This window comes from Rhagoletis pomonella, unplaced genomic scaffold (genome assembly GCF_013731165.1).
Source record: "Rhagoletis pomonella isolate Grant_MI unplaced genomic scaffold, Rhpom_1.0 Rhpom_scaffold_00011, whole genome shotgun sequence".
Classification (NCBI taxonomy): Eukaryota; Metazoa; Arthropoda; class Insecta; order Diptera; family Tephritidae; genus Rhagoletis; species Rhagoletis pomonella.
This window is the reverse complement of record NW_023458565.1, coordinates 25,246,231-25,263,921: the sequence shown is the minus strand read 5'-3', so window position 1 is coordinate 25,263,921 and position 17,691 is coordinate 25,246,231. Positions and strand designations below refer to the sequence as shown.

The 17,691-nt window shown below is 34.3% G+C and overlaps 1 protein-coding gene across 5 annotated transcripts in view; it reads left to right on the top strand.

The window, feature by feature from the left end:
• The window catches only part of LOC118746897, a 185,217-nt gene that overhangs the window by 77,537 nt on the left and 89,989 nt on the right, over positions 1-17,691 (top strand). For all 5 annotated transcript variants that reach the window (XM_036480876.1, XM_036480874.1, XM_036480873.1 and 2 more), the window contains exons 10-11: positions 3,361-3,575; positions 4,942-5,341. In XM_036480876.1, coding sequence (XP_036336769.1) covers positions 3,361-3,575; positions 4,942-5,341 — 615 coding nt within the window. The remainder of the gene's footprint in view (positions 1-3,360; positions 3,576-4,941; positions 5,342-17,691) is intronic.

Sequence of the window (17,691 nt, the reverse complement as noted above, 5' to 3'; positions counted from 1 at the left end):
GATGAAGATGAAGATGAAGATGAAGATGAAGATGAAGATGAAGATGATGATGGAGATGAAGAAGAAGATAAATGATTAAGATGAAGACAAAGATAAGTAGACTGTTATGATCTACCTGTAATCCTCGCAGGAGATCAACGTCAGCGTTTCGCTGGCTAAATCTGATGAACTGACTAAATTGTTTAAAGAAAAATTTTTACTGGAAATGGTTAATAGTAGAAATGACCCAACAACCTAAGGAGCGGCTACCATTAATGCGGGTTATTCCAGAAATATTAAAAATATTGAAATAAAACGTTTCATATCTTTCTTTAGTTACCACAATCTACTAGTTAATACTGTAGATATGGATGTTTTCTCAGCCACAAATAATAATTAAACTTTGCAGTTGGTTATAAAAAAAAAATTAAAGGTCGTTAAAAAAATATGTTTTTTGTGTGTTAGAAAATATCTACATGTGTATGTATATCGCACATTTCTTTCTTTCTGGCATTTCCTCTATTAAGTTTCACTTCTTCCGCGCGTAGGGACTACACGCTCTGAGTTTTTTTAAATGTAGTTACTTACTTACATATATACTTACACTGGTGCGCCCTCACCCGCTTAGCTGTATTAGGTGTAATTTATTTCAATAAAATTCAACATACACTGCCGGCAAAAAGTATTGGTACAGCTGCTTTTTTTGCAATATATGCAACAATTTTTATTGTAATATTTTTCCGCAAATTTTTAATAAAAATATGGTGTATTCTACAACAAAAAACTTAAGAGTATAACTTCTAAACTTTGTGCAAAACTCGCAAAAAATTCAGCCAATTTTCAACTTTAATAAAGTAGAAGTCCTAAGTAGCTACGAATTGCCGTTGATTATTGGCAATTTTTATAAAGGTGGCAACCCTCTTCAAAATACTTTAGAACTATAACCTTTTTAAACTTCTTTCGTCTGACACCCATATTATGATACATAAGTTGTATGTATTTTAATGACGTAGTTTCCTTAATTAAAGTTGAATTTTACTTTTAAAAGAGGTGGCAACGTTATAATATGTAGTTTAGAAATTAAGACTTTTTAAAACCATTTCAATTGATACCTATGTATATTGCAATAATTCATTTAACTTATCAAATAATTTTCGAACAGGTGGCAACCATTTCTGAATACGTCAAAAATATTCTTAATGTTCAAACTAGATATGGGCATGGGACTAAATATTCAATCCCGATCCCGCCCATTCCGAAATTAATTTTTTAAGTCCCGAACCCGCCCATTCCGACATTTTTCAGAATTTTACCGCGGGTCCCGTGGGTCCCGAAATCTATCACTAAGAAAAATTCAAATGTCTTTCAAATTAATTTAAAATAAAACTAAAAAATAATGAATAATCTGGCATCTTCCGGTTATTTTGTTTTGCTTTGCTGTTCGTTTTCGTCTCAATAAGACATAAAAAAGTGTATATGTATTTCATACAACGTTTTTAAGGAAGATTTTCTGCATTTGCGAAGGTTACGGTTTTATCGGGAGTGCCGGGAAAGGATTTTGGTCCCGTCCCGCCCGTTAAATTTTTACAGACCTTCCCGATGTCGCCCATCCTGGCCATCTTGAAATCAGTACCATGGGTCTTGCGGTTCCCGACATCCCGTGCCCATCTCCAGCTTAAACTAGAATTTCTTAACACTCTTTCGTTTGACACCCATATTGTAGTATTTCATATTGCTTGTGCATAATTTAATTCAATTCAGCTCTTCAAACAGTTGGCAACCCTCTTTAAAAGTATTTTCAAACTACAACCTTTTTTACCCTCTTTCTTCTGACACCCATATTTCTGACACATATTCCAATCACCTAATTTTCTTAGTTCAAGCTGAATTTTACTTTTCAAACAGGTGGCTACCCTCCTTTATGGTGTTTGAAAATAAAGCCTTTTCAAAACGATTATGGTTGACACTCATACTGTTATAATTCAATGAACTTATTAAATATCTTGAATTCAAGTTTCTAAACAGGTGGTAACCCCCTTAAAAATATTTTGAAGCGACAACCTTTTTAAGGCTCCTTGGTCCGACACCCGTTTCATTATTCATATTTCATTTACTTAATTCTCTCAATTAAAGGAGGTGGCAACGGTGGGCTGCAATAAGGCCATACGCAATAAAGCCATATTGGAAATAAAGCCATATTTTTTTTGTAATAAGGCCATAAATTCGATATGGCTTTATTTCCAATTACAATTGGTAATTAAGCCATATGGCTTTATATCGTTTTCAAATTTTTATGTTTCTTTTATTTGAACAATGGAAAAAGTTCGCAACAAAACTACTAAACCGCTTTGAACTACAACTTCACCTGCGCCGGCCCCCGCGCTCCACCCTTCACACGCAGCGCGGTGCGGGGAGCCAGCAAATGAGCACCCGCCAGGTTATGCACTCGCAAAATTAAAACTTACCTATGTACATATATTTATTTTTCAATATCCAATAAATCCGGAAATATTAAATAATGATTTATTTCATTTTATTAGTAATAATTTGTATAAATTTAAATAATTCAGTATCAGTTTCAAGAGTGTGTCCAAGGCGAATTTAATAATGAATTACAACAAACACATCATTTGGACGTAATGTTCAGATAAAATTCAGATTCGCCGTTAACACCGCCTAGAGTGTCATTTCAGAATATGGCTTTATTTCTCATTTGCAAAAGTTTTTGTATAACTTTATTTCTCTTTCTGATTGGAAATAATACAATATGGCTTTATTGCCTAAAAATATGGTTTTTTTGCCTAAAAATATGGCTTTATTGTCATATGGCTTTATTGAGTATGGCCTTATTGCACCCCACCGGTGGCAACCCCACTGCGACATTAGGTCTATTGTGCCCTCAAAACTCATCACAAGACCTAATGGAACCCAACAATTTCAGGGTAGACAGAGAGTAAACGTACGTAGCCTCTGGCGATGCTTCCCCAAATGTTTTTGGCTTCTTCTGCGGACCGCATTGTATGCTAGAAGAGGTCTCACAGCAATTCTATTACCACTAATTTCCAGGGTATTCAACTTACTTTTTATGATTTTCGTAATGTGGCATTTTTATTTCCAACACTTTTTTGTATGCCAATAAAACGAAACTTTTTTTAATATATGTCTAGAAATATTAAACTAACAAGAAAGATGATTTATTGTCTATGCCCTTATTTCAATGTATTTTGAAGCACAATTGTTGCAGATTCCCTTTTCAGGCCAAATTTATTGCTTAAACATATTTTGAGCTTTGTTTCTATTTAATGTGCTTTACTTATTCCACCATTTGTTATTTTCCTATTTCTATTTACGCATTCATTGTATCGTTTGGCTGGATGGCAGTGGCGCGTGTCCTTGCTCCATCAACAAAACATGTGTGGACCCAAATCAATCATGCAACTGTGATGTGAAAGAAAACAAATGGTATTCGGATGAAGGCTACTACAATGAACCGCACAGTCTGGGCATAACGAATATGTATTTTCTACAACAAAAGGATTTGGAAGAAGATTCACAGGGACGCATAACGCTCGGACCATTGGAGTGTGTCGAAACGAGTGAGTGAATTTTGTTAAGGATAATTAACGATAACGAGTGTACACATTGGGGTGATACAAAATGAATACATTCACGAAAATTTTAAATAAATTTTTAGGGGTCACTATCTGTGTTTGAGAAAAATTTTATTTAAAAAAAATCGCAAAAATTCGAAAAAATTATGACTTCGATCCTGAGACATAACTATTTAACAAAAATAATAATAAAATTCAATCAAAGATAAACATTTTTCGAGTCAGCTACTAACTAATGTTATTTTGAGACATAAAAATATATTATAAAAGCCTTTTCACTTCATTTTTTTGTTTTAATTTTATATAGACTTTTACCTTGGTGGTATCAGGTCTTTGCCTGAGAAGACCCCCTGTAAAATTTTCCGAAGAATAATTTTCTAGAATATATCAATCGTTTAACGAACTTTCAAATTTGCTTTTTACGGGATTTCTTGAAGTAAGGGTCAAAACGACATTTTCAGGTGGGAGCTAATGCGTTAAAATGTTCTACGAAAATATTTCTCATGAAATTTTACTATATCTTTCTTAACCTTTAATTTCGCTCAGACATTTATTTTAACCACTTTTTCAACTTTTTTTAAAACTACTTAGACAAGGTCATGAAAATCTTAGTGGGCCATAAAATAAAAATTCGAGTTAACTTTTACTTTCAGAAAATGTTAATAATAAAGTCTGGAATGGTTTTCGGCTGTAGCACAGTGTAATGAAAATACTTTTATAATATAAGTCTAAAAATAATAGTTATCGATGACTTTCAAAAGTTTTGTCTCTCATAATTATTATCAATAGACTTTTAAAATTTTTACGAAAATTTTGATGATTTTTTTAAAACTCCACCACGATTTCTCTGGGTATCTGCTTTGACAGCTATAATCCATCGAATTTTCGCAATTTGAAAAAAAATTTAATTTTCTCAAACTTTGGTAGCGACCCCCAAAAAATATTTTTTTTGTTTTAATTTTTATGCATGTACATATTTTTTTTGTACATAGAACTCTTTATTTAGTTTTATGCTCCAAACAAAATTTAGATTTTAATATTTTTAAGACCACCCTAATACGCATATGTCTGTTATGTGGTGGTGATGTATGCTAGTGTGTTAGTTATTTTAAAGCGCCAGCTATTATTTATTAAGTTTGAGGAAATTTCCAAAATAACAGCAGTTATTTTATTATTTTTAGCTACACATAATTTTTTAGCACATTTTTGTGCATAATTTATTTACTGTTTAGCATCCTTTGCCCTCTTCTTTTATGGCCTTAATATAAATTTTGTCTACATACATACAAACATACATCACTCGCATGCATACAATAATTTCGAATTTCTTTTCACCATTTCCTGCACACAGACACACAAAAGTATGTCGTCACCTTCACTACATCACAATCGTACATCGAAGTGCCGGGCTGGCGCAAAGGGGATATTGCCTTTTCCTTCCGCACCACCGGCGAAAAGGCCATTCTACTCTTCCAACCGCCCATCCGCCCGAATCATCCATCGTTCATGGTCGCACTTACCGGCGACTATCAGTTGACATTCAACTTTACCCTCAGCACTGGCACTACACGAGAATTGGTAATTAACTCGCATCGCAAGTTGAATGGCGGCGAATGGCATAAAATTTGGATTGACTACAATGAGTATCACGTACGTTTCATGATAAATACCGACTATCAAATGGTTGATCTCTTGCCCGAGGAGGAATTCGGACCATTCGAGGGCAGCATGTACATTGGCGGAGCAACGGCGTAAGTAGAGAATATCAAAAAAAAAACAACCAAAAGAAATAAAATTAAAGTAAATGTTTACACATAAAATAAAAAATCATTGAATAAATCAGTCAGCGGAAGGAAGCTTTGTATGCGTCTCAATACGAAAATTGTAGGCGAAATTTTTATTTCGACATATTTCCCTCGCTGAAATTCCATATTGGTAACTACGCGTATTAAATATGTATGTTGCCCTTGATTTATTACGACAATTTTTTATTTATTTAATTATTATTGTCGAAGAAATGTGAAGTGAAACAGGAAAAGAAGATGAAAGTTCAGCAGCCCTATTTGTAAATGTTTGTCCGGCAATATATACGTATGAACATATTTATTTGCACGACCACAAATGAGCCCTCTTGTATTGCCAAGTTGACGTTGACGACGTTGACGTTGACGTTGACGTTGAGCACAGCATGCCAATTTGGATTTATCGTTTTAATTGAACTTTTAATATATACCATTAACTGTGTGCCCATTCGGTCAGCGCTGATTTACATTAACTCAGTATGTATATATATGAGTACTCGCACTTATTCAGATGCATTGACCAAAAGATGCGTAACTCAACAGCGATAATTGCATGTACATACATATATATGTATGTATGTGCAAGTATACAATTTCTTCGTTTGCCTTGCTTTGCCAACTGTCGATCGTTTTTTTTCACATTTCCCCCAAGTGTTAGTGAAATCAGGAAAATCAATCACTTTAACGGCACCTTAATTAACAGCGCGCACTTTTGCAATCTTTTTACAATTAATCACTTCGACTTTTCGCTGCTTTAATTTTTATTAATAGCACTTATTTCCTGTGGCTGTGGAAGTTTTCATGCCGCTGCTGCTCACAAACAGGCACTGCAAATAGTACATACATACATACATACATATGTATGCATTCACGCATAATCCTCTGCAAACTGAAGTTTTACTAGCTTGTGATTTACATACATACATACATACCCTCTTGGAAATTATAGTTAAGGCGAGTCGTTGCATTTGTGGCAGAATATCAACAAGTGCGCCAGGAAGTATGCAATTAAAGTTGCTTTGCGTACTCAGCGCATACCTACGAGTATGTTTACATATGTCTGTACTTCTCAAACGGTGTATGACATAGTTTATGAGTTCGAGTTAGCGTTATGATTTCAAATTTAATAAAAAAATAGTAATATCACCGAAAATAATAGACTTTATTTCTAAAACTTTCGTATTGTCTCGAGTTCAATTCAGCCAAAAAAAACTTACATTTCCTAGGTAGTATTTACACTGAATTTTTGAAATTGTTTTCATAGGTGGAAATTCTTTTAAAAAGTGTTTCCGAAAAGAAAAAAACATATATCAACACTTTCTGTTTCAATATCTCATTGTTGTACTTCATTTAGCTGAAGTAGAGTAAACAGATTGCAAATTGGGAACGGTGGAAAGTCTGTGCTGTAAAGACAAAAGATATTCAATTTTTGAAATGTTCACTTAAATTGAATTTTATTCTTTAAATAGGTGACACAGTCTTCACTCGTCTGACATCCATACTGGATTATTTATTTAGACTGAGTTTCAAGTTTAAGCCGATGGCAACCCTCTCAAAATAAAACGCGCTTGAACATATTTTGTATGACGTCCATATTGTAATATTTCACTGAAATAATTGATAAAATAAAATTACACTTTTAAATAGGTGGTAACCCCTTTTAAAATATTTTTGAAAAAATCCTTCTTAAATATATTTTGTTTGATTTGGCATCGTTAAGTTCTCATTTAACTTATTGTTTTCATTAAAATTGATTTTCAAACAGCTGGCAACCCTATTTAAACATATTTTGCAAAAAAAAGCACTCTAGCACTGTTGGGGAAATATCCTTCAATGATATGAAGCCTCAAATCTGGGTTCCAGTATGAGTCCGCGGTCAGTATGGGAAATGCGTGTTCATAAGAAAGATCTTTTGTATCCCTGAAAGGTATCAGCTCTAATAAATAAAAACTTGGTGAATGAATTACCTACTAATTCTAGTCTTAGCATAACATTTTGAACCCGTTCGAGTTTAAAACGCTAAAAGATGATTACTGAAGAGCTGCCATCATTTGCCACAGACTGATAATTTGTTTTACTTGCATACCATATCCCTACAGGGTTGACCTATCGAACTCCCGTTTACAGCCATAGTGTATTCGTGTATGTATGTATCTATGTATGTATGTATGTTTGATCTTAATTCGCATGCTCTTTATTAGCACACACTTCGCGTGCTTTAGTTCGACAACGTGTAAATAAGTGAGCCAATCAAGCAATCAATGTGTAGAGTAATGAAATTTATTGGCTTGCAGCGAACTTAAGCGCCAAGTGGCAAATTGCAAAAACATTTCAATCGTATTGCGAAATGTGCGCGCGCTTTAAAACAGAGTGAGAAAAAGCTTAACTGCGTGTCTTTAAATACGTTGCAGCGAGATTTATTGAAAACAATATTCTGAAGTGAACCTGAGTTGATTGGGTCAGAGATAAAATTTTTAAAATATTCGCAATAATGTGACAGTCGTTCTGCCTCTAAAAGACAAAGCTGCTGCGATTCCTAGGGCATATATGAATGTACATAAGTATATCTCATTTTATAAATACCTGAATGAGAAGCAAATCCCAGATCTTTATTAATTTTGTGTACAAAAGGTTAACTTTTTTCTATGGATTGGAACTTTGTTTCCACGTTCAGCCATTTATTTTGCATTTGTATATGAGCAAATTTCACGAGGTTTATGTTTTACTGTCACTCCCTTCTTTCGCCGGGAAAAACGCTAAAGCATTCTTATTGCTTTTATTTCTATCAATGGGGTTCCAGAAACAAGTACAATAAAAGTATCAAGTATTTGAACAATTTTAGCCTTAAAGCGTTTACTACGCGAAAAAGAACAGAAATTACTAATTTTTTCATTGCCACTCGAAAAAATCATAATTTTTTTTAATAACTTTGGAAAGTTTTCAAATTGAATGTTCATGTTAGAGGCAATGAAAGTTGGCATTTTATACAACATATCTGTGGCATGCAAAGAGTGTGCCACCAAATTTAAAAAAAAAATCCAGCATGCAGTGTATTTATCGCAGCTGTTTGGTAATTTTTGATATTTAACGATTTTTTCATTTTAAAAGTTTAAATAACTCAAAAATGTTAGCATTAAACGGTGAAAATGTACTTCTTACCAAAGCAAACCAAAGCGAAAAATTACACAAATTCTTATTCTACAATTTTCTTTGGCACACTCGAAATGCATTCTAATATTGTTATATACATGCATGAAGAATTAAAATATATATTCATCAAAAATATTAATAGAAAAATATTACACGCCAATATTTAATTACTTTTGAATAATATGAATTTTAAGTTAAGGTGTGCGAGTGTGTATAGGGCTACGGGGCGTATACGTCGTTATACACAGAACTACGGGTATATGAGTACGAGTTGTTATTTTGACTTTTTTGGTATATCTTTTTTAAGTTTTCATTTCAAATACAATTTCGCAATGGAATCTTGTGCTTTGTGCAAAACTGATGATAATGCATTGTCTGAGAAAAAGGTGTTAGCATTTTCGACCAAAAAGATGTATTTGTCACGATTTTAGTTATCACTCCCCCCATTACCTATTTGAATTGCATAAATAAAAACTTGGGATGTCCAAAGAGATCGATGTCTCAAATAACCTTTTTTTTATTCTATTGTTTATTTAAGTGTCAATTGTTTTTCCCTTTCAACCGACATTTTTTAGAGGCTTTTATCCTAACACCTTTGATATTAGGAACCGGTTTTGTTATCAACCCGTTTAGATAGATACGTATGTCGATGACTTGGGTTTTGTTGGTTATACAACCCGAGGCCTGCATAAGAAGTCCCCCTCTTAAGATTTGTAATACTTTGACTAGATTGGCTTGCAACTGACCAAATTTTCTCAGCCTTTCGGCCCCGTATTGGAGCTGTGTTTGTCTTCAGATTATTTCGAGGGATAACACAGTGTTCCCTTCGAATTTTTCACTGCTGGCTCCGACTCTTGCCAATTCGTTAGATTCCAACGAGTGTCACCGTTCGTTTGGCGATTCTACTGAAACCAAGAACACCATTGGAAAAGTATGTTTCCGTAGATGAGGAGAGTTTTTATGGTTTCGATCATAGCCAAATTCGTTATTGTATCGTTGTTGTTATATGTGATGATGAAGAAATAAATGAATACGAATAAGACAAAAAGGAGATGGGAAAATTGAAGATAAAGACGAAGTGAAAACGATGAGAAAAACATAAGAATTAGGGTAACTGAAGGGGCAAAATATGTATTGAAATTTTTCGCTGAGAATCTAAATAAATTCAGTCATAAAAAATTGAGTTATTTAAAGTTATCAAGTTACCGAAATTTATCGAATCATCGAAGTTTATAGTTATCGAACTTTATCGAGTTTTCCATATTTATTGAGTTATCACAACGTATCGAATTATTCAAATAGATCAGTGTTCATTGAGTTGTCAAAATTTACAGATAGTTTCCAAGCTATAAAAAATTTATGGGATTATCGAAATTTTCCAAGTTAATGAAATTCATCAAGTTATCGATATTAATTGAATTATCATTTTTTTATAGATTTAACGAAATTTATCGAGTTATCGTAATGCGTCGAGTTTTTTAAACTTATCGAGTTTACGATATTTGTTGATTTACCAGACTGTAACGAGTTATCGGAATTCGTCGATAGCTTTCAAAAAGCATGGGGTTATTAAACTTAATCGAGTTATCGAAATTTCTAGTGGTATCCAAATCTTATGGATTTATCGATATATATCGATACAGACATACAGTTTTCAGTTATCGAAATTTATAGAGCTTCCAAAAAGCACAGTTATCTAAAATTTTCGAAATTATTCAAGTTAGCGAATTTTGTTGAGTTATCGGATTTTGGTGTTTTTGAAAAATTTCATTATGGATATGTATCAATTTATCAGGATCAGGTCAATTCCAAGCCCTACGAAGACTATACGAAGAGAATATATACAAAATTTTAGTAGCAGGAGTTTTGCCGGAAAGTTATTTTGCACCTTATAAGTGAAACGACGTGCTAAGTTAGAAAACCTCTCCAGGGGTCTTAAAAAACTGGAAAAACGGTCGAATTTCGTCAGTAACTGGCACTCCTAGTAATGAATTAAAGAAGCAGCTTTAGAAGAACTCCGCCAAAAGGCTTTCTGAAATACGTCGTACGAAAGCTCTTCTGAAATCCCTTCTATGGGTAGCGAAAGCCGGAGGACTTAAAATATTTGCCACTCCATGCAAAAATGAAAGCAGAAAGTAATGCAAAGTGGAATACCTCTTGACTCTCAAGAAGTCCTTTTGGAAGGGCTTTTAGTTCCTGAAATTATCTACTGGGAAATTTCGTAATCTCAGACTGTTTTTGAGCTTTTGCTGAGATCAGGTTCGGCCCATTTTTGTAAATGGAAGGCAATTCTACATTGCTCCTTTTTCAACCGCTTAAAGGAATATCCACCTGACAACGTCTTTAAAAACCTAATTCATTTTCTAGTCACACAAACCAGTTAAACCTCCTCAGGCTCCAGCAGCCCGATATATGGATCTGATTGCAGAGGTATATATGTGTTTTAGCAAAGACCACCATTATTCCTAGTGGTCGCTCACCGATGCCAATGCCAGTTAACGTTACCGTTACCTACGAGAGTCGCTGATACTCCACCGGTACGTCAGACTGGCAGCATGCTTGAAAAGCAGTGTGAATGTGTTTTATTTGGTGCTTGAAGTGGCTCCTCTAGCTCAAGCCTAGATTGGTTAAGCAGCTCTAAGCCCGTCTCATAAGGTCTGGCTAGGTATCCGCTACAATTAAAGTGATAACAAAGCGGTAAGAGTTGTCAAAATTTTCATTTTTTATAAATGACTGATTATCATAAAAAGGGCAAGTATGTTCAGAGGAGGGTTTTGAGCGACTTTTTATTCCTGAGTGGCGCCGCTCAACCGCTCAGAATTTCCGCTCACAGGTCACTCATTGTGTGGTCACGGCTTAAGGCTTCAATTTGTCTTTATCATAGATGGATGATCCCTTAATAACAGAAGGCTCCTCGATTTGCAATAGTTGTGTTTATATTTCACTTTTACATAGCTACAACAAAACCGGCATCTCAAAGCTAATCCAAAGTATTTTCACTTTCATGAAATTTAAACCCTTCCGCGGTGTTTGAAATAGTAGAAGTTAGTCAAGTTTAAGAAAAAAAAAATTTTGAATTCAGTAAATATTTTATTTATCATAGGCAAATACTTTTTCGGCAAGTGCTGTATACTTACCGGTTCAAAGTTACCCTTAATTACCAAATAATAATTTGGGTCAAAACGCAGTGTTTATAATTTACCCCTTCCTAAAATGTTTTTGGATCATTTTGACCCAATGATAGAAATTAGTCAATTTTAAGAAAAAAACGTCGATATTTCAATATGAAATCAGTTTATATTTTATTTACCACATGCAAACACTTTATCGGCAAGTGCTTTATTCTTACCGGTTCAAAGTTGGGTGTATGGAAAAACTATGTTGCCTTCTATAAAACAAAATAAAATAAAAACCTCTTTTAATTTTTGCAAATCCATAGCTGATTATGCTTTTAACGAATAAACAACGCCGCAGCTTATTTAAAATTGCCTAACTCTGTAATTAAGGAATTTTTCTGTAAATTGGTTCATTTTGACCCAAACATTGCAGAAAGGTTAAAACCAACATAACTTTTTCGCGCTTTCATCCAAAAGCTTTGCGCGATATTACACTCGTAATTGTCTAATTTTCGGTGTTAGCCTCGACAACTTAATCGATGTATTCACACAAAAGTTATACAACAACCGAAAAGTGGAACATCTAACGCATAGTTCACGCCATGCCGGAAAGCCAACAATACAAAAAACAAAGATGCTAATGAAAGTAACGATTACCAGGGTTTACCGTTGCCATTTTTCGCACTTGTGGCAAACGGCGAACGCAATACAGCTGACCCTTTTAATCCGCAATGAAAGTAAACGATTTTAGTTATGCAACGCTTTGGTCATTTTATTGCATGTACATACATACATACGTATATATTTTTCAAAACCATTGCAACGCACCACAATGCCGGCTATTGCAGCAATTTGAATGTATTAACAAGCGCACTTAATGTCCGCGAAAATGGCTGCTTTAGTGAGGAGGATGCATTCGAATTGACAGCAACGCGGAAAAAGGACAACAGAATTTAATGAAAAGCACGCCAGCCTTGCGCCACATGTTGCTGGGCCGTGCAAAAACAAAATAGCAAAACTACAAAATGCATTCATTTTTTCGGCAATGCCATGTGGCGTTTAAAAATAAAATATGCCTATGTGTGTGTGTGTGTGTGTGTTTGGAAATGCTTCCGCCATTATACAGTTTGCGTACGGAAGTTGAAAGGAAATGTCTCTGTAGTCATGTGCGTATGTGAGTGCATCGCCAGCTATTGGGTGTTGCGACAGCATTGAAACTAAAAAAAAACAAAAAAAACTTGCTGCAGTGCAGCCATCAACATTATTACCAAGGCGTCCGCATTGCAGCGTACTAAAAGTTTTGTTGGTGCCTTTGCTATGGCTGTAGCGGTTGCTGTCGCTGACGACAACGTCATTGTCGTTAGCGCCATGCCAATAGCTGTCACAGCATGAAAGTGCTTAATTGCTTGTGATGGCATTAAATAAATTTTTAATTGCTTCGCACTTTTCATTCACACTTCCGCTCTCTCTCCCATGGGTATGTATGTATATATATATATGCAAACCACTTTCCGCGCATATGTATGTATGTGTGTGTGTCTGCTAGAGTTGCCGCACATACGTACTATGTATGTACGTGCGCACTTCCTTGACGAGTCCATTGACGGCCACCATTGTGTGCTTTACTTATCAGAGTTCCTTTTATGTTTTCACTCGATTGCTGTTGTGTCACTTGCCATAGCGCGCGCAACTCTATATACCTGTGCATAAGCGTGTGCTAAAAATATTAATTCTCGGGATCCCGGCCTTGTTTAGGTCCCAAAATTACGGTATTCTTGGCAAATAATCCCGGGATTTCGAGATTTGTTAATTTTTACTGATGACAATTTTATATAAATTCAACAAACATTGAGCATTTTAATCCAAAAAATTGTTGAAAAAATTTGCAAATTTTTACTATTACCAAAATGCTCGAAAGCCGCTCGAATGGTGTTATTTTGGTTTTCTTTAGTCAAAAATTTTAGATTTTTCCTTTCGTTTGGTATATGGGAAGTATTGGTTGATACCTTCTAAGTAGGTTTATTTTATTCAAATATATGGGCATAACTGATTTTCCATACAAAAGCACTTTGTCATCAATTTGCAAACATGTGCATGCGCTGGAAGTGAGAGAAGGAGGCAAAAAGTATGTGTTTGTAGGTATTTCCGCTTTTGAATATTTATAAAAGGCAAAGGTGAAGGGGTATATGCAGATAAAGGATATGATAAACATAAAAGTAAAAACAAGGGTAAATAAAAAGAGAAATATGAGGATGAGGATACCGATCAAAGTAAAGAAGAAGATAGAGGAAGAAAGAATAAAGTAAAGGTAACTCTTGAGAAAAGGATATAGACACATTCTCAACCTGGGGACTATTTCGGGATTTTAGAGATTTTCGGAATTCTTGGGACTTATCGATATAATAATCGATATTTTATCGGTTTTGTTATCGGTATCTTTTCTCGATTTTATTATCGAAATTTTTGTCGATATTGTTATTGATTTTGATATCAATATTTTCGATACTTATCGATATAATAAACGATATTTTTTATAGACTTTGTAATCGATTTTGTTATCGATATTTTTATCGAGTTGGTTATCGATGTTTTTATCGATTTTGTTATCGATTTTGATATCGATATTATTATCGCTTTTGTTATCGATACTTTTTTCTTAGTGTGTACTTCCGTTTTTGACTTGGATGTGCTCTTAACCATACCACGTATTCTACGTTTAAATTTAGCGGCCGTGTCTCCGATACAGCCTGCAGACCAGGCGAAGGCGCTGGACTGATCCTTTTTATTTAATAATTAATATTTTCTTATAAATGTCTAGCTCATTATACATATAACACCGTGCTATAGTAAACTTTACACACAAAAATCAATATATTCGCGAAACCATGGTCCAAATATGGTAAAATTGCATCTTTACTTTTCACTTGATGACAGTAATGCAAAAATTATTAAAAAAATTCATTGAAATGTGCTTAGAGAAGAAGTATGGGTATCAAATTAAAGAGGAGATTCTGTAGAATTTAAACAGATTCAATTTTTTGGTACATAAGAACTTGTAAGTATTGAAAATGTTCTTTTAAAATTGTATTCTTGAAATTTCGCAATATTTGCTTTTGAAAAAATTATATGTTAAGGACTTATATTAACTCGTTAATATCTTCGAATTTCGTCCTTCTAGTTTTATTTACAAAAAATTTAAATTTTTGTAGTTCTATATTATTATTATATTTATATTCTACACTGCATTGAATTTTGTTATAATTTGAATAATTGTGATAACCTCATCTCGAAAATCCCGGCATCGTAAAAAGCGGAAAAATTAACATCCCTAGCGTGTACGCATTTCTGTGCCACTTACAGAGGTTACGTATATGCTCTGGTGCCGCCGGAATTTTTCCCTTACGTTGTAGCTAATGTAGAAAATTTATTGCATATTAATTATTTCGTTTAGTTTAAAAACTATTTGACGAGCGAGTGAAATCTAAAAAAATTCAATACAAATTTTCAATCAACTAAGCAAATATTGTGCACTCATAAATTAAAAAAATCCATGCAGCACCAAATCTTTCAACTACTTTTCTCAACGCTTTGCTTTAGCAAAATTCTTTAGCTTATACTTGTATTTGTTTTTGAACTTCTTCGTTAAGTCGTAGCAAAAATATTCAACCGAACAAGCGTTCTTCATATGCACTTACCAACCAGCCAGTCAGCATGCATATTTGCATAGTGAAGTCAAGCTGTTGCTAATGACTTAATAGGATGTTGCTGCTATGGTCAGTTGATTTTGCTAGCGCAGACACTCAAATGCTATTGCTGTTTTCACAAGCAAGTGGTGTGGCATGGGAATATGTGTATAGTCACCTCAAAACAACCAACATATGAAACTCTTCCAGCTACTCATATGTATTATGCCACATATTCATATGTACGTACATATGTAGCTACATTAGGTTACCTCAGCAAAACAAACGTGCTGCTTTACCAAGGGAACCGTGAAACTCTGACTTTTTATGGCTTACGGTAAAATATTTCATCTCAATTTGGTGCCCTTCGTGAGCTAAACTGAGTTTAAAATATCTCTAAAAAATAGAATTTTTTTGTGAAATTTTTGTTTTAGCCAGCGCAAACTTCCCTATTAAATAAATTATATGCCAACAGGAAGCCATAAAGTCAACAAATTTTGTACTAAGGATTTTAATCAGTGCATAGCCATGCGTACGCTATTCATGGAATTCATTGTCAAAAACACATTCTTTGTAATGAAATTTTGGTTTGGCGTTTTTTATTTCACATATTATCAAAGTTTTGAGAGAAGAAAAATATTTCTTTGTCTCACCCGCCAGCTCTTGATATTATTTGATAATATACATATATCTTAAAGCATCTTGGAACAAGTTCCGATTGACGGTTAATCGCACAATGAAATAAATTTAAAGAATTTGTCCCTCAACATCCCCTGGTGGCAACAATGATCCGGTTCGATGGTGAATCTGTCCCTGAAACTATTATCGAATCAGTACAGTACAGTTGGTCGCAATTTCAAAATGGGTGCTTATCATTGTTCTACAGAAATGCAATATACACATACTTATTTCAGACGAAATACCTAAAAAGCTTGAATGCATAATAATACGGGAAAATTACGTCCATTTGGGCAAAACGTATCACAGGAGAGTTCCATATACTCAATAGTGCAACAGGTCTATTAATCTGACGTTCACGGCACCTTTTCTAACTTAGTGATTTTTAGTAATAACTCGACTCCAGCGCCACCTGGTAAAACTCTTTTGCAATAGTATTGCTCTTACCGCTACCAATACATTTTTTAAATATTAGCCAAATCGGATCATAAATAAGATTTTTCGTAATAACTCAACTACAGCGCCAACTGGCGGGTTAAATTGTAAAACTAAACTATCCAGAGATCCACTGAAATACACACAAACAATTTCTTTAAAATCCGGACCCCCATTTAGCACGATTTCACTCACAAACACTACTACAGAAGAATTATAAATACATTAAAAGATAACTAAAAGTCGGTATGGTCTCCATACGAAGTTCCAGCACTTTACCATGAACACTTCCAGAGATATGCAGTATGAAAAATTTGGTTTGTATGGGAGGTGCCACGCCTACCTTTCCAATAGTCCGAAATTTCCTTCAAGAGTATGCAATTGATTTCATATATCGCCATACCAAGTTTCAGTATTCTACCATTAACACTTTCAAATATATGCAGTATGAAAAATTTGGTTTGTATGGGAGGTGCCACGCCCCTTTATGTATCGAATTTTTGTTAGTCTATAACCATCCTTGGGACGTGTACGGCAGGTGTCCGAAATTTCAAAAAAATCGGTTCAGCCGCTCTCGAGCTTTGCAAGTCAAATTTCGTTACAGTTAAGAAAATAAAAAAAATAAAATGGGGCCTAGGCCCAATTTTTGTGTCTGAACACATAGCACAGAGCCCCAACTATCGCCCATTTTCGTATGCTCAACCGTCTGCCAAACACCTTGTATAATAGGATGAAAAGGGTGTCCCTAGAGTAGTGAAAAAAAAACATTTTTTTTTAATAATGGTATAAGGTCACTAACAGCACCTGTGAGATTTTCCTTTTTATGGAATGTGAGGCATCCTAATGTACATATGCATTACTGTATGTACACTCTCAAATAAATTTTCTTGCTTAGCTGCAATTCCAGGTTAAGTCGTTGACAGCAATTTGATGGCAGCTTAAATTTATTTACTCCAACAGTCATTTCTAGTTTTTTTTTGTTTTTTGTTTTTCCATGATTGCTTTTCACTTCTCTCCGAATTAGTTTTGTTTTGCACACTTTGCTACTCAATTGTTATTCCAACTGTACTGTCTGACCATTCATTCTAGTTTGAAAAAAAAAAACAGAAACAAACTGGACTTAGCTAATGGAATTTTCATTTCCTCTTCTTATGACTTTTCAGTTTTTATGCGCATAGCTTTTTCGTTGCTGCAGTTCTGCTGTTTTCGACTACATGAAATTTCCAAGCTTAATGTT